Source organism: Squalius cephalus, assembly GCF_949319135.1.
Source record: "Squalius cephalus genome assembly, chromosome: 7".
In the NCBI taxonomy this organism is placed as follows: domain Eukaryota; kingdom Metazoa; phylum Chordata; class Actinopteri; order Cypriniformes; family Leuciscidae; genus Squalius; species Squalius cephalus.
The window spans coordinates 31,344,848-31,365,819 of record NC_137128.1 but is presented as its reverse complement, the minus strand read 5'-3'; the positions used below and the strand labels follow the sequence as shown (position 1 = coordinate 31,365,819).

Here is a 20,972-nt window from a genome sequence, read left to right as displayed (position 1 = left end):
TGTATTGACCCCAAACTTTTGAACAGTAGTTTATGTAAAAAATAAAATGCTAAAAAACTAAAACATGATGGAATAGTAAATAAAATAAAAAATGTAAATGTATTTATTCATTTTAATCATTTGACACTGTTGCCTTTATAATACCACACTTGCAATTTCTCTCGCACAGTATGAACAAGTCTTATAGAATACAGTATAACTGCCTTTATATTTTAGGAAAGAGTCCATGGAACTGAGAAGTCTGATTTGCAGAATAAAAATGGTCTGTATGTGCACTGTAATTAAGTCCATAAACTGGAACAACATAACTGCTGTTCACTTGAAGGTTCTCCAAGCTTGTTTCTTTTCAAAAGAAACCCACAAACACTTCCAACAAGAGGCTGAAATAGGGCTACACAGACTTAATATAAACTCCTGCTGATTTTCCAACGTATCTATCAGCACTTTACAGGCATCTGAAAGTGTTTAAGGGCCCTGCTACTGTTCGCTCCGATACATCATGAACCTGGAGTTTGGCCTGGGATCAGAGGGTGTACTGGGGAGGTAGACGACTTCTTAATTACATCTTGTAATTTCATGAAATTTTCATTACAGTACTTAATCTTTAAAGTGCACCGTGCTTGTGCTTTGATACAGCTGTTCAGGTAAAACATCACCTGATTATTTAGCCTGCAGATGGCAGAATAGAGCACTAACGTTTCCTTTTTTCCAAGCGTCCAAAATTAGGCCCAAAAAGACCTAATTTGATGCACTTAGTGTCAGGGATAGTACAAAATCAATGGGGCAGTCTCAAAACCTCATCATTATCACTACCGGATGCAGTGTAATGCATATCGAAATGAGAAATCACAATGCCTTAGGAAGTTGTTTTGCTGCCCGACACTCAATGGACATTTATTGACTGATGTACTTCAACAGCTACGTCAGCAGGTAGAGCATGTGGTACCATGATAACCAGCTTCACATCTCGAGTACTCATACTGGTATAGTTCCACTAGGCAGACCAGTGAATGAAGCCAGCACATGATGACCAGTTCAGATTTACAGTCGTTTAATTGATGTCAAATGTAGCTTACAAACGGGAAAGACACGTACCATTTTCAAGAATATACAAGGACACAAATCATATCACACAATCATCTTGTGCAATCTGTCATCTTTGGGGCAGGAACGAATTGTTCGGCAAAGGAAGAATACAAAGAGTCAACCCTAATTCTTATTTACTACCTGTATTTTACAAAATTGTTGCAGAGGGGATGTTGGAACAGCTGTTGACCCAGCCACTGTGAAGAGTTTAAGGAACAGTGAAAGAAGTTATAACAAATGCAACATTTGACTGTTTATTGTGGTGTTGGGATCAGCAATGACCTTTCACTTCTTCCTTTTTTAGCGCTTACATCAATACAGAAATCACAGAATACATAGATGTACAAATATAAAGCACACTGTCTCACTCCTAGGGAAAATGTGAGCAGTCAGTCAGTCGGCCAGTCAGGGAAACGAGTCTGGACTCTTCCAGTTCATTCTTTGAGAAAATAAAAGAAAATGTTTACCATGTCCTTGATGTTTCAGAGAGGATGTCTGAACATAACTTGTAAATGAGAGCACCCTTAGATGTGTTTTTTTTTTTTTTTAAATAAAAATCCCTTTCCGAGGGAAGAAACTGATATGCAACGTGTTATGTTCAACGGAATAAGCAATAATTCCAATTGTTTGTAACAGACAGATGGCATTCATCAGCATTAAGCGAAAAAAATGAAAAATGAGGGTGAATTAAAGCAAATCTTTCCATTTCTTAAAAAAAGCAAAGAAAAAGGAAGATACTTTCCCTTGTTTCATGATTAAATCTACAGTTTTTACTGTATATTTCAATGAAAAATGTACACCTAAATCTTTTAAGTCCTAGTTTGAGTAGTTTATTATTATTATTACTTAAATTTCTTCCTGTACAATGAAATACAACTTCAACTTCAAGACAACAACATCTGCTTTAAAAATACAGAGGGTTTTCTTTTCTTTTTTAATTTTTTTAATTCACCAAGATTGAAACATATGCCCTCCCTCCCGACCCAAACCACCCCCAACTAAAACTGGACTTTTATTCAATATATATTTCTGTATGTGCATGTGTGTCCGTGTGTGCACGTGTATACAAGTGTGTTTTGTTCTCTATGTCATTTACTCACAACACTGTAAACATACAGAGACTATTATACATGTGCTTGCACTGATTCATTGAATTTGGTTGACATGACTAGAACACCACAAAAGTAGTAATGGTTTGGGGTGAATGAGAACACGATGGAGAATCGAGATTGAGGAGTTCTGGAGAGCCTCAGGTGGTCCGTTAAAGTCTCCTCTTCTTATCGTCAGGCTGATGTTCCGGTCGGGTGGACGTCAACGGTCTTGGTGAAGAAGTTGCCACAGAGTGCGAAAGTGGGAGACTAAGAGCAGCAGCAGCAGTGCAGGTGAAGGGACAGAATTAGTACTCTTTCCATCATCTGAGAAGAACAGGTTCCTCATCAAGGAACTAAGCTGACTTTGGAGAGGGTGGACCATGGACCAACACAAGAGGGAAGCGGGTGGGCTCTTTACACAAGCAATTGTAGAGGAGGACTGAATCTATGAAGTCCTCATTAGTCCTACGCTTGTTAAGTCCTTCCCCATTTGAAGTCAGTGCGAGTCTGTGCTCGTGCCTCTCATGGTCAGGAGGCCGGAGGATACTCCACTCCCTCAGGCGGTGGGGAAACCAAAAACACTAGCGCAAATGGAAACAAAAGTAAAACGAAACAAAAAGAATCCCGGCCTTTTTGTTCACAAATAGACACGTCTGAGGTCCCCTGGTGATGTGATGGTGTTGCATTGTGGGCAGAGTTTCTTATTTCCCTATAAGAAGAGAAAGACAGACAAGAAAAGAAAAAAAGAGTGAGAAGGTGGTCATTTCCATTTGAAAATGCAAACTGCTATGCTATCAAAGGGACTTTTTATGTACAAGCATTTTCCTTAGTCTACACTACCATTCATAAAGTTTTGGGTCTGTGCAAATACACTGATTTGGTGCTCAAGTACCAGTGCAGTTTGTACTGTAGAGCAGTGGTTCCCAACCTTTTTTTTTGTCTGAGACCCCCTTTTCCCCAAGAAAATATTTAATTGATATTATCGCTCTTGTAAGCTTGCAACAAGGATGACAAAAAAATTTGTTTTTAACAAACAGTATGTTTATTACTATAATCAGATGTTTGTGCACAAATAATAGCGTATAATATTGAAAATACTATAACAAAAACATCAGTAGGCCATTTGTAATTTAAAAACATAAGCCTAGGAGAAGCCTATTTGAAATGAAGCTTATTTTGGCCCTATTTGAAATGCAATAACAAAAATATCAGTATTCACACTGGTGTGTAGGAAAAAAAAGAATGAATATAGGCTATTACAAATAGCTGCTGCTTTAATGCTCACTGCTCAAAACTTTTCAAAATATGATGCGACCCCCCAAAGAGCTCACTGAGGCCCCCTTGTGGGCCGAGACCCCCCTGTTGGGAACCGATGCTGTAGAGTACTTTAATAGTGCATGTATGTGGACGTAAAATTTGTTTTTGGGCCTTACACGGGCAGCCCACCCTGTTCAACAAGCATGCGCCTTTCCCACTACCACTCTGATGTTCAGCCAGTACACATAAAGCCTGCACCATAAAAGCAAGAGAACAGCAGGGAGAGGTAGAGGAGGAGGAAGGTGAGCTGTGTGGTCTGCTGTCTGCACCACACACACATGCTGAACAGGACCGACTGAACATCACAGGATCTGCTCTTAAAGTCAGCTAACTATATACTTACTCAGCTTCATAAAATACCACAACACTTGATGGAGACCTAAACAGCAAGGCATGAGAGAGAGAAAATCCTCACGTTTGTCGTGTGCCGCCTCTAGAAACGAACCCAACTGTCTGGTGAAGTTCAGACAGTGACGTTACTGTGAGGAATCTTGCAACCATTGGCGATCATGTCCTCGTGTAACCTTCTCGCACATGTGCCACTGATGGCATATTTCTCCTCCTCATACACATGAAGCGCACTGCTACCGCTAATATAGGAACTGACACATTTAGGGGGGGTTTACCATACATGAAAATGACCTTTTGCCCTAGACAAGCAAACTGAGGAATCTGGGAGCAGTAAGGGTGCCAGAGCATGAACCCTGCAGTGTGCCTTCACATCTAACTGTAAAGAGGATTTGTGGCTCCATATGAATCGGTTCATGTCTAGGGTACCAGAACCCGGACCGTTGATCCTGACTGCACAGAATGAAAGAAATCCAGTAACACTACCTGGCTTGTTATGCTGTAACAATGGGCTCTACCATTACACGGCAAATGTGCAAATAATCAAAACAGTTTCAAATTCAACATCATGGTCTGACTATGCGAGTGGTTTATATAGATGTGGCCAGCGTGAAATTGAAGTTGGGTTTTCCTTCTGATTCCCTACATAGACTGAGTCATGTTCATTTACTCTTTTTTAAAGTGAGAAGTAAAACCTGAAGCAGTGTAGCAGAAAAAACTCCAGTGTGCTTCCCTCCTTACCAACGATCCCCCAGACACAAAGGGGACCTGAGATTTGGTTTCTTTGTTCTGGGAAGCAGGAGTTTACCTAGTTTTAATGAGCGTGGGCAGGTCACGGTCTAAACGTGGGCTCCTCGCATCAGTGGCGGGTGGCTGCTGCGCTCCATTAGATTCATAAAACAAGGCTGACGCTAACCAAATTACACGCATTTACTTTGATCAAGACGCAAGGAGCCCCGCCGTGCTACTTTTATTGCTGTCTTTAGGCAACAATTTTAATGCCTGCATCACTAACAATCCGCTGTGGCAGCACAGGCTGGTGCACACACACTTCTCTGTTCCTTCTTGCCAGCGAGCCATACACAGAAGGCCTTGTGATAAGCGGAGATGGAAGGAGCTGATTTAATATATAGCATATTGGAAAACGGCTGAGGCTGGGAAACATTTCCTTATTAATTGTTTCCGTGTGGTGACAGAATGTGTTAGCGGCTAATGAGAGTGGGCTCCCAGAGGAAGACCGGCTAAAACAGCTTAGAGAGAAGAGGAAGAGCCAGTGAGTATAACTGTTGGGATTACAATCGGACAAGTAGAGGTAATCGCAATTCTGAAGATAAGAAGCAAATAGAACACCAACACCGAGCGCTACGTGAGGAATCTCACAGGTCTGGTCTAGATGAACTCTTCAACCTACACTATAGCCAAATACCACAGCATTATCAAAATAAACTACTCCATTAACCACATTAACCACGAGCGACTCACTGCATGAGAAGGGTTGGGCACTCTGTGGTGCGTAGAACTGAAATTTAATATGTACCTGAACTACCCGCATTTCATAATTTACACCAGCCACAACTGCACTACCCCATTCTCTTTTACACTTTAGTGTAGGGCTGTCAAACGATTAATCGCATCCAAAATAAAAGTTTGTGTTTACATAATATATGTGTGTGTATGGAGTATAATTATTTTCTATATATAAATACACACACATGCATATATATTTAAGAAAAATGTGTTATTTATATATAAAATATTTATATATAATATAAATTATATATAATATAAATATATATACACAGTATATACATGCAAATATTTCTTAAATATATACATGCATGTGTGTGTATTTACATATAGAAAATAATTATACACCGTACACACACATATATTATGTAAAAACAAACTTTTATTTTGGATTTTAGTTTGACAGCCCTACTTTAGTGTGAAAAATGTACATAGACATGACTTCAAGCAATCCAAGGAAGAGCTTGTGATGTGTGTCATGTGATATAAGTTTCTTAATGCTCTTCATATATGATGAACCCCATGTGAAGGACCCCTTCCAAAAATATAAAGCTACATATATTCATGTACACAAATAAACTCTTTATAATGGGTGAGAAAAATAAGCATGATTCAGCATGTATTTCTTTAAAGACAACATCAACTCACTTAGTATTAGCATATCTTCTTTTTACCGATTATTAGAGCAACACATAAAAACTTAACATAAAAAGAATAGATAAACAACAATTTATACTGATTTTACTTATTTTCATGGAACCACTTACAAAAATTGAAAGAAAGCTTTATACAGTATATTAATTTATAAAACCCATTCATACTGTGTGAGAAAACATTCTACTTACTATAACTATATATTTACTTTATCAAGACACAAGGAGTCCCACCATACTACTTTTATTGTTGCTATTTATAAACCAAATTTTTCATTTGGTAATTCCTCTCCCTCCAGAGCAACCCCCAACCCCCCTACACACACACACACACACACACACACACACACACACGATAAAATGTATTACATGGAGCTGCGCGTATTACATCTTGATTGTTAACGGACAGCAAAATCAAATTAGCCCAAATGTTTAAAAACAAACACTTAAGTACTAGAAAGCAACATGGAGAATTTAACGAACAATAGGCTTTTAACATTCTGCCTACATTTGCATAATGTCTTGCATTATGACGATTCATTATGGACCTACAGATGAGCAAATGCGTCATTCTTACCAGAGTCCTTAGCCAGCATTCTTCACAGTGCACATGCCAACACTGGATGGAGGTGAGTGGCATTGTATAGGAGTCCTAAGGTAAAGACAGAGAGAGAGAAACAAGACAAAAAAAGACATGATTAATTTAACCAGGTCAAATGAACATAATTTCACATCTACAGCCACCCACATATACAACAAAGGACATCACTAGACAGCACCAGCACAGCAAAGAGCAGCCAATGGAGGCAGGCAGGTGGGCAGTGAGGGAGCATGTGGGGCAATGCAGGGGTCAGGCGGGGTTAGGCCAATGGGAGCACAGAGAGCCTTACCCTCCGGAGTGGGAGCAGCTTCTTAATCCCACTGCTGTCCGCAGTGGCAGTGCTGCAGCCCGTTACGTAGCCTCTGTACAAACAGTACACGCCGAGCTGCAGGGCCTCTGCGCTCCCGTGCCTCTTGACCGCCTGATTCTTGCCGTCAGCCCCTGTTTGGGGTGGCTTCCGCTGCAGGGATATTCAAGAGCGGTACTGAGAAAAAGAATGTGGCCGCCACGGCAGGAACAGACACACACATCAGACCAACTCTCAGCTATCAATAGAAGCTCTAGCGCAAAAGGGATAAAATGGATGGTTGGGAGTTCTGTTGTATTTTTGCACGAGTTTTCGGTTTGGATGTCATGCTAGGTAGGTGGCAACTGTCTAAAACAGATGTTAACAGTTAATTTACTGAGAATTCATTTATTGGGCTGCTCTATTTCCAATAACCAGCAGGTGGCAGTAGACCACCACTGGGAAAAGCTCAACTCCACAGACTGCACATGAGACAGAAGCAAACAGAAAAATGTCTAGAATCTTTTTAATTAAATAATCAAAACATTTACAAGCATCTTTATTCAGGACAATGTTCTCTACAAGGCCACAAGTGATCAATCTGTATATCTGGGTGACTTTCAGGATGTTTTATTTCATTTTAATGAAACTGAAAAGTCAGGATGGATCTAATCAACCTCCAGACATACAGAGGCATGTCTGATTAGTCAGAAGCACCTATATAAATAAAGCTGAAAAGGTTTAGCATAGATATCCAACAGGATGGCCACTACTGCTAGAGGAACTCCTGCAACAGAACCTAATTAAATGGGTTAATTTTCCAGGCCATGCTAGATTGAAGCTGAAGGAGGCAAACCATCACAAAGCTTCAGCCAGCTGGGTGCATGATTGCGGGTGTTAGGTTATCACACCATGGCATGTTATTAGGATGCGGTTATAACCAAACACAACCACATGGACACGCACAATATTGGCAAGCGAGAGTTCTCACCATGCATATGAGACACTTGTATCGGTCTCCTCTGAGGATTTGCTTCTCCAGTTCTCGTATACGGGCCTTTAGTGCCTCCAGTGTGGTCGCTGTAGAGTCCTCTGTGATCCTGAAGGTTAAAAAAAACAAAAACAAATGAAAGTTGAGGTTCAATTAGAGCACAACAAACCAGTTTGGCCCATACATAAAACTGAAAACTGTGGAATGCTAATTACGTTTAAAAAGTTGTGCAGTCATGCAAATTTGCTATTTAAATTTGCAAAGCTGCCACACGGCTTCAGTTAAGACAAACCTGACTGCCAACTCCTAAAAACACTAATGCGAAATTAAAAACAGACGTCCCAACTGGAAACAGTGTATTCATCACTGTTACAGAAGGACCATGATGTCAAAATGAAATAATATGTTTTTACTTTATTGTACTACTATTTCAATTTCAAATCTCATTAACCAGGGAACTGGGCGTCTTCTGAGGTCACACTCGCACCGGTTCCTCCAACTTCTCACCACTCAGGCCTTCACTAAACATTCCTGAGACAAATGCTTCTCAGCTGCTGAATGTATATTTAACACTGTCCACAGCATATGAACTTGCAATAACTAAATCAATATGGCAACCATTGATTGTGCGGCAAGGCGCTTGGCGAGATGTTTATGGTGATCCGCTCATTTTCCAGCCAGATGGAGCACTGATCTACAGTATTGATTTAATGTTGCGCCAGCGTTCTCCTAGGCACAATCCCCCCGATTAGTGCCTGCCGTTCCACTGCCTTTTCCAATAGCTTCATTTATTACATGCCTGTGTGACTCCACAATGAGTACACGCTCAGGACACACACACACACTGGGACATGGGCCTCTCGGTAATCGGGTAGTATTAGAATGTAAATCAAGGAAGGGCCATTAAAAACGGAACAGACCATTTATGGACTCAGTATCTCCTATAAGGCCAACCTTTAGGAAGAACAATGACAGTGTAACTGAAGAACCATGGGCACCTTGAGAAGAAAAGCTTAACCTGTTAAGCTGCAACGTCACTTTTGAAAAATCCCCAGAAATGACATACCCAAACTTAAACAGATACAGTTCATGAACCCTTTGTACTAAAAGCACAAGTATGATCTCATTTGAAAGCTGACACCTGGCAGTTTATTGTAAGTGTAGAATTAATTATTGTCATAATGAAAAAAATTGTTATAAATAGCTTCAAAGTTTTGTAAAGTTATTAGAAATTAATTTTTATGAAACATCCTCATGAAAATAAAATTGAAGTTGGCACTGGAGCAATCTAGAAATGCACTACAGCTAAGGCCACATGTCTAAACATTTTATATTTAAAATCTGAAGATAATAAGTCCAAAACTCTGTATTTAGTTAAATGTTTTTCAAGACCATGTCAATGACTTTATTTTGATTTGCTACTTTAAAATGCTACTGATGTTTATTGCCATCTTCTAAACATCAATTCAGTATATTGTCTCTATTGTTTTGTGGTGCAAACGAGCCCCATTCAGTCTCAGTCTCCCCCTGCACACATTCACACCTCTCCAGCCTGGTTATGGCTCGAAATATGCATTTCTTTTGTCTGCATTATAGTTACTAACGACTGGCTATTCACAAGCTATTCATAGGGTTTCAATCCCTAATTTCTTTTATCAAAGTTCTCACTTAACATTTAAAAACTGGATCAAATGCCCTGCTTGAATTTCAGTAAGCATATTTAGAAAAAAAACATAAAAGGATAACTGCTATATGTGGCAGGTGCACCTAGGGCTAGCTAGCATGTTAGCTTAGCACACCATCAATACACGACAATTTATGAGATTAAAACCATGTTTGTGCTCCAAACTTAATTTATAACGCAAGTCGAGTGTTTTAAATAATCTTCTGTGATATAATTTCGCTTCAGATAAAAAAATCAGACAGAAAATATATATATATATTTTATTCTGCACAATGATAAAGTCTATATCGATTAGCATTACATTATAAATATAATCTATTATTATGGAAATACCTGACATTACTCGAAGAACACAGGTAAACCAAATATCATTTTCAATCATGTTTATTGTCTTCAAAACATGTTACAGCGATCTCTGATAGCTTTGAATGTGTTCGAGACTTCCTGGAATGTCACATGATCATGCCTCTTCTTCATGTATGGACAATTATTGTGCATGTAGCGCCCTCAGGCTGTTGGTATGGATTGAAAACACAATACATCACAGTATCCAGCGATCATAATGATTACATCGACGCATTTGGGCATAAATTCAATAAATATTATTCCTGTCTATAGAAATCTGATGAAAACCTATGAAAATATATCAATATTTCTCCAAATCTGCACATTTTTGAGCTAAAGCCCTGAGGGACGTTGTTTTGTGTATCGCTGTCATGACGACAGCACGGGAGTTTTTTATGAATGAAAGCAGCTGACGCGCATAATTCATATTAAAGGTATCGACTCATTTTTTCATTTCATAACTCCTGACACAAATTAAGACATAACTGTCACTATAAGTTTTTCAGAATACAATAGTGGTCAAATACTGAAACTTGAGTCTTATATCTTTTTAATGATGTATAGTTTGTCAATGTATAACATTAAATCTGATAGTAATTTTTAACTAAATAAAAAAAAAAACGCTTCAGTGCGCCCACGCACTGGTGAAGCTTAACAGGTTAAAGGGGACCTATTATCCAAAATTCACTTTAATATTGTTTTTGAACTTGTCTGCAGTATGTACACAAACGTGAAGGCGAGTTTACGAGAGTGCCACGATGCATGCGCGAGAACTGAGATGATGAGAGAAGCTTGTAAACAGTGTAGCGCTTCCGGTGTGTCGAAGTGCTGAGTCCCAGTGAACTGAGCGAAGTCATCTGCATCATATCAGTTCTCACGCATGCGTCATGGCGCTCTCGTGAACTCACATCAGAAGCCCACACGGAATAGTCTAGATGGGAAGTGCCCAAAAAGTGAAAGTGAGGAGCATTTATGGGTACAAGTCGGGAACCGGCCTACCTTACATATTTCAAGGGTGCTGAGTCCAAAAAAACTGGTTCCCAAGCAACATTTTGAGTTTTTGACCTTCTAATTTGCATATCAAAATGGCCGCCAAATTGCCTATCTTGCTCAGTCGTTGGACCATTTTCCCCTATTTTTTTTGTAAGTAGGCAATCAAGATGAGGAAATTAAGTTTCTAGATCGATAGTCAAGGGTCAGAGCAAAGATATAATGGAGGCTCATTGCCTTTTTTATGTATATATTTATGCAAAATACCAACTTTTAAGGTGAAATTAAGCATTATTTGTGTCATTTTTTAAGGCCGACATACATATTCAATCAATATCACTCTTAAATGTTCCCAGTGTATATATGATATGTGATGTATTCCATATTACATAATAACTAAGAAAAACACCATTGCAAGTTGTCTGAGATTTCATTTTTTATGCAAATTAAGGCGAGACACTACAGGTGAATAGGGTAACATTTTTAACTAGCAGATATCACCATGAAACTTTCACAGTTGAATACCTACATTAAGATGAGAAAAAAATGTATTACAAGTTTTCTGTAATTTAATGTTTAAATATGCAAATTAGGCTATATCTAATCAAATGTGCACTAATTTGCATATATTTAAAACAACGAAATCTGAGTATTGGATAAAGCCAGGTTAAAAATGATTTTTTCATTGTGTTCACATATTAGATGGGAAAAAAAATACAGAGGGATTTATGGATATCTACTTTTGTTATCCTGTAAATCAGAAAATACTGTCAATAGCCTTAAAAAAATGATTTTCGCCATGTTTTTTGGAATAAAATGTTATATAAATCAGGCTAGGAATAATATATTTACAAATCCCTCTGTAAATGTCTTCATAATATAACTAGGTACAAGACTGGAAAGTTTGGTGTATAGGTGCTACTGAAGTGGAGCGTCATCCATGTGGTTTCCTTAGTCTGCTTCCGAAGCCTTCACCGGCCCCAAGCAGGAGGACGGCACCACCCGTCTCCGCCCCTTAGCCGGCCAAAACGCCAGGCTAAGCAGCACTCCTGAGATGGGCAGCTTGGAGTTAGGGCTCAGTTCTTCTCAGGAGCTGGTAGCAGGACCACTCCTTCCCCCGGTGGAGGGCCGGGGGAGAATCTTTTTTCTAAGAACTGATGCCCCTTCCTCCGAGCCCCAAGAGGCCATGGATGGCAGTGTGCGACGCTCTGCCTCGCCACTCTTGTCCCCCTCTGTCGCCAGACCTCTGTCAGAGCAGGCCCCCCATGGAACACTGGTCCTTCCCTGGCCTCCTCTGTCAGGATGCGGCAATGACCGTGCCCCCACACCGGGTCGCTACGCCGCCCACGTCCGGACCGTTCATTCCACTTCGCTGCCCTACCGAGGGTACGTCTGTGGTTCCCATGACCCCGCTGGTTCAGTTCTTGGGAGCCTGGCTAGAGTTTCCCAACCTGTCCCGCTGGGTTGAGAGAACCACCAGGCTCGGCTATGCGATTCAGTTCGCACAATCTCCTCCCCGCCTCCGGGGAGTCCGTTACACTATTTCATGTCATATTTAATAGATAGTTCATTCATTTTAATAGAATAATAATACAAAAACTACAAAAAAGAATTAACACAATGATATAATTTTATTATTTTTACTTATAAATTTGTCATAAAAAGCAATAAATAGAGCACATAATACATGAAAGCTGTATTCCTTTCAGGGTTATCTGGTTTTGTTTATTTTTAGTTTTCTCCACATGGACTCTGTTTGTGTTTTCACCTTGGTTAGCTTATCTTCATGGTTGTTAATTTGATTCATTACTCAGTTCAGGTGTGTGTTGTGTTCAGGTGTTCATGTCTCATTATCCTCTAACTACTTAAGTTCAGATCAGTTTGTGTTTCGTGTTGAGTCTCGTCTATGTGTAGTTGTGTTTGGATGTACCTCTTTGGAGTACTCTGTTGGAGCATTAAAGCCTAACTTTCGTCGTCGATTCTTTGGTGTTTTTGTTTTCCGTCTTGTTTGTGTTTTGCTTGGGGCTGGTGAATGATTCGGAAGCAGACTAAGGAAACCACATGGATGACGCTCCACTTCAGTAGCACCTATATACCAAACTTTTGTACTTGTACCTAGTTATAGTTATATTATGTTATATTATGAAGACATTTACAGAGGGATTTGTAAATATATTATTCCTAGCCTGATTTATATAACATTTTATTCCAAAAAACATGGCGAAAATATTGCTATTGACAGTATTTTATGATTTACAGGATAACAAAAGTAGATATCCATAAATCCCTCTGTATTTTTTTTTCCCATCTAACATGTGAACACAATGAAACATTTTTTTTAACCTGGCTTTATCCAATACTCAGATTTCGTTGTTTTAAATCTATGCAAATTAGTGCATATTTGATTAGATATGGCCTAATTTGCATATTTAAACATTAAATTACAGAAAACTTGTAATACATTTTGTTTCTCATCTTAATGTAGGTATTCAACTGTGAAAGTTTCATGGTGATATCTGCTAGTTAAAAATGTTACCCTATTCACCTGTAGTGTCTCGCCTTAATTTGCATAAAAAAACTTGCAATGGTGTTTTTATTAGTTATTATGTAATATGGAATACATCACATATCATATATACACTGGGAACATTTAAGAGTAATATTGATTGAATATGTATGTCGGCCTTAAAAAAATTACACAAATAATGCTTAATTTCACCTTAAAAGTTGGTATTTTGCATAAATATATACATAAAAAAGGCAGTGAGCCTCCATTATATCTTTGCTCTGACCCTTGACTATCGATCTAGAAACTTAATTTCCTCATCCTGATTGCCTACTTACAAAAAAACTAGGGGAAAATGGCCCAAAGACTGAGCAAGATAGGCAATTTAGCGGCCATTTTGTTATGCAAATTAGAAGGTAAAAAACTCAAAATTTCGCTTGGGAACCAGTTTTTTTGGACTCAGCACCCTTGAAATATGTAAGGTAGGCCGGTTCCCGACTTGTACCCATAAATGCTCCTCACTTCTTATAGAAGGCCATTTTTCAAAAATCCGTCTAGACTAGAAGTGAAGTTGAATAAAGTCGTTATTTTTGTTTTTTTGCGCACAAAAAATATTCTCGTCGCTTGATAAACTTAAGGTTGAGCCACTGTAGTCACTTAGACTATTTTAACAATGTCTTTAACTTTCTGGGCCGGCAGATGCAATTACCAAGCAGCCTATGAAGGAGTGAGCCAGCTCTCAGATTATCAAAAAATCTTAATTTGTTTTCCGAAGATGAACGAAAGTCTTACAGGTTGGAACAACATGAGGGTGAGTAATTACTGACAGAATTTTCATTTTTGGGTGAACTATCCCTTTAAAACGCATAGAGATGATAATCAAAAACAAACAGATGTTTTGTTTGTTTTTGGCAGAGTATCCAAGGCACAAGCTGTAATTGCACATAACTATTCTGGATAGGGGGCGGGAAGCAGCACAGAATGTTTTTGCGTCCACTCAAAATTGGGGATTTACAACATGGTATGATAAATAATCTGAGGGGTATTTTGAGTTGTAAATTCACAGACACATTCTGGGGACACCTGAGACTTATATTACATCTTGAAAAAGGGGTATAAATAGGTTCCCTTTAAATTCAGCCAGCCAGGAATCAAACACATCCCATTTATTTTAAAGCCGAGATGATGGAAGAAGCGACAGATTTATTTTTGTATCTGTATTGTGACATACTTCTGAATAAAGCAGATTATCACAAAACAAAAAAATGTGGAGCGGGGACTTGGTTCAATTCATCAGTTGTTGATTGGATGGGAGGCAAAGGTTGCAGTCACTTGCAAGATAGGTGCAGGGTTTAGGCAGACCAAATGACAGGAAAAGTCCAGCATGTTATGACATTTTGATTAAGAATTACGAGGTCAAAACAAATGTTACAAATTATGACATATGCTTGGATGAATACCACAATAAGATCAATAACATGCATTTAGAAAATAGACGAAGGTGAATAGGGTGAATTTTTATTTTATTAAGGAACATGTTAACAAAACTCTGAAGTCCAGGCATCTTCTCAAGGTCACCCTAAACCTCAACTAGGTCTCTCTCAAAAAAGCCCCAACAAGACAACGACCTTGAATAAGGAGAGCAAGCTGACCGGACGGTCAATTCCCTGCAGCCTACAATCCGCACAGGGACTATAAAGCTTTAAAATCTCTTCTTATTAGTGGCCAGCTTGTAAAAAAGCATTTAGTCTTGATTAGCGTGCATGCTTATAAAGCAGACAGGAGAGTAGGTGTACCAAGCTCCATGCCTGCTGTTTTTCTTTAACAGCTTCATAAATCGCTGTGGTTCACTTGCCCGTATGCCGTCACCAGCCCAACAAAAAAAAATACAACTTTTACCCCAAGTAATGCCCAACCCGCTGCAGCATGAATATTCATTGTGTGGTGCTTTATAGAAAACCACATTCTAAAAGTTATTTAATTCCCTCTGGTAATAAAAGAAGGTTTTACTCTGTCTTTATATGGATGGAGAGATCGTTTGAGGGAGAGAGCCGGGCTGTGTTTTAATACGAAAGCAGGTGTAAAACCTGGAGAGGGGTTGCTGGGTGAATTCGGAACAGAAAATCATCAAGGTCCTATTGAGTGTGTTGGAGAAAGTTTTAAAGACATTAAACACAGGCCTCGTCTCTGCTCTGCAGCAATGTGCTGGCTGAATAATGCCAATGACGTCACCTAGGGAAGGAATAGAGTCTTTTCAATTATGAATTTAAGTTACTAAGGAAACCACAATGAGGACTGACATCCAAACTAATAATGCCGCTTACCTACAGCTGTGGTCTATAATGGTACACCCATTATATTAAAAATCAATGTGGATGTTAAAGCAATGATGGACGAGTTTAATACTTTATACAGGCATCACTCTCTGTAAAGGTATATTTTTAATTTGTAAAGCAACAAATGCACAAGTTTAAACAGGAAGTAGCCTCTGCTGCTATCTCACACTGCCATTATGGCCCAGCACTGAGTGTGAGGCTATTTTTCATTTCATTATCCTGCCCCGTAACCATCTGTCTCTATCAGAGTTGAGCCTAACTGTAGAAGGCGGTCTAATATATAGGTCTACATGGCCTGACACGAGAACACATGAGTTACAAGTACAGACAGATACAGAGAGATCTTTAAAAAGTCACTTGGCTGACAATCAATCCAATAGTAAGGGTCACTGTATATTTTAAATCAAGAGGCTGATTGAGCATAACAGCTTCTGATAAAATATATATATATATTAAACTTGTAGAACATGTTAAATATTATGCAAATTACTTTTACAAATACACACAGACACACAAATATATAAATTGCTGTTTTAGTGTTTCTTAAACCTAAAATGTGTTTCTTGTTTGGAGATATTGCTGATGCTATAGTAAAAATGTGGCTAATGGGAAAAGGGATTGAAGAACAAAATAACTAAGTCATCACTAATGAATTTGTAAAAAATTTGATTATTGTGGAGGTACACAGAAATCTGCTCCATTGCTTCAAGTTGAGCATGAAATGTGGCTGTGATCACACGGGTGGCATAGGAGCCCTCATTTATCATGTGAAGAATGAGCGGAGACAAGAGGCGACCCCTGTACCCAGAGATCATTACCCATCTGGGCACAGGAGAGCTCGGAGAATTCATCAGCCCCCTCTGCCTTACAAACACACATACGTAAGTACACAATTTACACAACTCATGACACAGAAACAAGCTCACCCTCTTACACAAACACACACACACACACCATCCACCATGAATCACTGTAACTAAAGGGGACAAGTCTCATTTTCATTGCAGATTGAAATGCATGTGTTTTACAAACAGTGGGGTTTGAGATTGTTTTCAGGCTGGAAGTGGAATGAAATGATTCAGCTCCTTATGTGGCCTCTTTAAAGCTCACTCACATTAAGAACCCTCACTTCAGGAAATTGGAAATGAAACAATGGCACAGCCATTCCCGTAAGTTTGCATGCTTTATCCATTTGGCGCACACCATGAAGAAAGAAAAAAAAAAAGCATTTTTTTTAATGCTTTACCAATATATCAAGTATAACCTCAAAAGCTACAACAACTGCTATTTGTTTCAGCCAGGAAAGAGTTAATACACCTCCCTCCCCCTTCTCATGACCCCTCAGTATTTGATTAATGACATCATCATTGAGATTTATCTCCCTGGCCCCTTTCATAAGACAATATCACGTAACATCCTGTGATACCTGATCAAATCAGCAGAAGGAGAAAGGAGAGGTGCTCTTCGGAAGAGAGGGCTCTACTGTCGCGGAGAGATGGATAGATTCAGACGGAGGGCCGAGAAGGACGGGCACAGACTGGGAAAAATATTGCGGGCGATATTAAATAAACGAGTGTGTGTCACGTCTGGAGCTAAGAGCTAAGCTAATAAAACGGGTGGCGGGTGGGTTGCACTCATTGCTCGCTCTTTTCTATGACATCAAACAGCTGCGGTGATTCATACCCCGGCCGGCTAAACACTTAATGCTTTCCGATACAACGCTACGGCTAGTCTAAACGGCTGCCTAGTGCTCTGCGCTATATGCGGAGGGAGGGCAAAACAGAAAAAGTCTCAACGGAGGAAAGCAATGAATCAATCTAAGCTGTCACGCTCCTGCAACTCCACTTAGGAATCCCGTTCTGTCCATTTTCATCCTCCTACTCACACACCCACGCTCGGACAGAGACACACAGTGTTCATAGCATCATCCACTAACATTCATTTCCACACACTCAGTCAAACCTATCAAGCAACAGTGTGCAAAGTCACGCCTTTAACTGCAGTTCGTGGAAAACGTGGTTAACAAACGATTTCAATTGCAGACTGAGCTGACATCAAGCTTGTACTACAGATGAAGTCATTCGTAGATGCACACTTGACTAGAGTTGGGTGAGAGGAACGTGCTCACGATGTGCTGACGAGAAAAATCAATTGTGTCGGGTCTGCTGCGCTTATTCACCAGTTATCCGCCCCTGATATTTAATATGGGGCCCAGTGATGGCCGCCCGCACAAGATTGATTCAGCTACATTAGAAGTCTCTCCCTAGAGAAGAGGGCTCAGAGGAGAAAACAGACAGATAGAGAGGACAATGAATTTTCGTTTTCTTTTTTTTTGGGGGGGGGGGGGGGGGGGGTTGCGCCTTTAAGAAATGTTTAGGAATTTTTTATAAATAAACAAATAAAGAGTGTGAAAAAGTACAAATAAATCAAATCTTATAAAAAGACATTATACAAGCAAAATATAAATAGTATTAAATACAGAAAGTAGGCCTAAACTAAACTGTCGAAATGAAAAAAAAAAAGATAAAAATGAATATCTTTGTATAAATCAAAGTAACAAATATTACTGAAAATAAAAATAGTATTAAATACAGAAAATAAACTAAACTGTCAAAATAAAAATGAATATCTTTGTAGAAATCAAAGTAAATATTACTGAAATAAAACACAATTATTATATAAAAATCTAAAATAGTCTGCTAAAAGTGTCAACCACACAAACAAACAAAAAATCTATATTAATCAATTTATCAAAAATAATCAGAAGTTACACATTTACTATGTTTTATAGGGGTAATTTCACATACCCCTGGTTGAAAATCATGAGCACTTCTGTTAAATTCAACAATACAAACTTAAAACTGGCAATGCCCTGGACAATCCTGCATAGTGGGATTAAACAAGGATAGAGACCAGACACAGGTCATGTGGACTGACAGCTGTGCTATTGGGTAGGCAGAGTGTGACTAGTGCGTTGACCCTGGACCGGCTCTAGACAGCAGGGGGAGATCGAGCCAGGAGAGAGGACAGTCGCACCACCACCGTGGCAATAAGCTCCTCTTCTACGAGGAGCTGCGCTCTGACCCCAATTACCCATTCAGTGGGGCTGGGCCCCCGTGTACAAGAGGGAGGAGAGTTTAGCGGGAGCAGTTGTCGGGGAATATGGATGAGGACGCAGAAATGCGGGAATTACAGGTGCCAGCCTTTCACCCACTCAGGTTATTCAAATTTATCTTTTTGTAGGCTGCCTGCTAAAATTCCTCCATCTTCACTTTCAGTGGAGTGTAGGAATTCATCTAGCTTTCTCTGTGTTCCTCTGTTGTTTGATTGTTCACTTAATTTAAGAATATGACATTTGAATTTGACAAGTTTAGGGGGGGAAAAAATCCCTCCATAAAGGTAAAAACTTCCTTTCACTTCTTGCAATTAGAGATAAATATTGCACAATTCCTGCAGCGTAAATCTGTAGTATGGAAATGGCTATGGGGATATTAGCATTCGCGGGCTGTGCGGCGAGTCAGGGCCAGACAAGGCTCAGCTGCCTGGGATCAATACTCTGGACCACTCCCTGTGATCAAGCATGCTCCAGAGAGATGAGCACACTAAATGCATCATTTATGATCTTGCAGTCCCTACACAAACTAATCTCACCCCAATACACCAGCAAACACACTGCCACTGCGGACAGGTGTGTGTTTGTACTCACTTCTCAATCTCACTGTTTTTACAGGTCCTCGGTGTGGAGGACGAAGATGAAGAACTGGGCTCCTGTTTGCTGCTCTCACCATTACTGGTCGACGGCATTTCTGCAAAAAATAGAGACAAACAGAGCATATATAATGAATGAGGGCCAACAAAAGCAACATTTCATTCTATATCAATCCAACTCGAATATATAGACAAAAAAGTTTCCTATACATCTTTTTAGTTAAGATTTTTTAAATAAAAATAATTTATAGAGACCGAACTTACACAGCAATTTCCAGTGGATTAAATATTTTAGAATATTACAACTTACCATTTTTTTATGTTTTTGAAAGCAGTTTCTTATGCTCACCATTTATTTGATCAAAAATACCGTAAAAACAGTTATTTTCTAAAATCATTACAATTTACATTTAACTGATTTAAAATGTTAAATGAGATATATAATAAAAGCACACCATAAAAAAGGCCAACTCACCATCACTGGCCCATTTGGAGAACTCAGGTGTTATTCTATTGGACGGCACACCACCACTACGGAAGAGAAACAGAAATTTATTGTAAGGGCCAAGCCTACAGTTATTATTTGTCATTTTAAAGTCTGTGATGAAATCATCTCAGTGAAGGCCAGCTTACTTCAAAACGGCTCCACGCAGTGCCTCACGTTCTTTGGCCTCTCCCTGGTCCTCTCCAGAGCAAGGAATGATGTCTGCCTCAGTGTACCTGAAACCTTGAATTAAGGAACAACTGCATCTAATTTCAGTTACTGTTTCTGTGCACACTACACCACCACTGAAGAGCAAGACGTCTCCTAGTGAATGAACAAGGATACTGGGCTTTGCCGTACTCCAGTGTGTCATCTCCATCTACATCTAGGTCTGCATCGCTGTCATGGCTCTCCTTCGTGCTACACATGGCAAAGCCTGTTCCTAAAAGAGGGAGGAGAGGAATAATAGTATTCAGTAAATGGAATTTAGGTTTAAATTCTGTCATATTCATTATGTTACAATACATCTCCTGTCACTAGCAACCATCTCCATCTGTAACTGACCCAATCCAGGACAGTTTTGTCATGCCAGAAAAATCCTAATTAAGAAGGCCTGTTCTAGCTATTAGCAGGACCAGATTACAGCAGACAACCCAGGAACCTGGTGCTTTGGGCCCAGATGGAGGCATCAGAGACAGCCTGAATGGGAGTTGTGTCAGGTGCCTGTCAGGGTGTGGGTCCTGAGCACTGGGGCGTGCAGTCTGAGTGGCACTTCTATAAATCCAGTGATGAGCGCACAGACAAACTCCTGCTGCCGGCTGACTGGGTCCTTCAGTTCTGGTTAGGGACAGTTTGGATCGGCAGCAGCCTGAAGGGTGGGAGCAGCCCGCAGAGACCAGAGTCTGATTGAGCCGAGAAAGGCTGGAGCGGGCCAGGCCCCGCAGCGGCTGATGGAAGGATGTCAGGGCACCGCTGGAGGACAGAGTATGTCACGGATGAGGAGCTAAGGTAGGAAATGG

The 20,972-nt window shown here is 39.7% G+C and overlaps 1 protein-coding gene across 9 annotated transcripts in view; it reads right to left on the bottom strand.

The window, feature by feature from the left end:
• Positions 1-1,523: 1,523 nt before the first annotated feature.
• Positions 1,524-20,972, bottom strand: part of rnf220a (ring finger protein 220a) — a 131,510-nt gene continuing 112,061 nt past the window's right edge. For 5 of the 9 annotated variants that reach the window (XM_079876218.1, XM_079876214.1, XM_079876216.1 and 2 more), the window contains 7 exons: positions 20,299-20,395; positions 20,103-20,189; positions 19,945-20,000; positions 19,468-19,567; positions 7,901-8,009; positions 6,600-6,674; positions 1,524-2,886 (listed from right to left, as the gene is read on the bottom strand). In XM_079876218.1, coding sequence (XP_079732344.1) covers positions 2,815-2,886; positions 6,600-6,674; positions 7,901-8,009; positions 19,468-19,567; positions 19,945-20,000; positions 20,103-20,189; positions 20,299-20,395 — 596 coding nt within the window. In that variant the 3' untranslated portion in view covers positions 1,524-2,814. Of the gene's footprint in view, positions 2,887-6,599; positions 6,675-6,912; positions 7,084-7,900; positions 8,010-19,467; positions 19,568-19,944; positions 20,001-20,102; positions 20,190-20,298; positions 20,396-20,972 lie in introns of all 9 variants that reach the window. The other 4 variants (XM_079876215.1, XM_079876212.1, XM_079876213.1 and 1 more) reach the window with 1 other exon arrangement.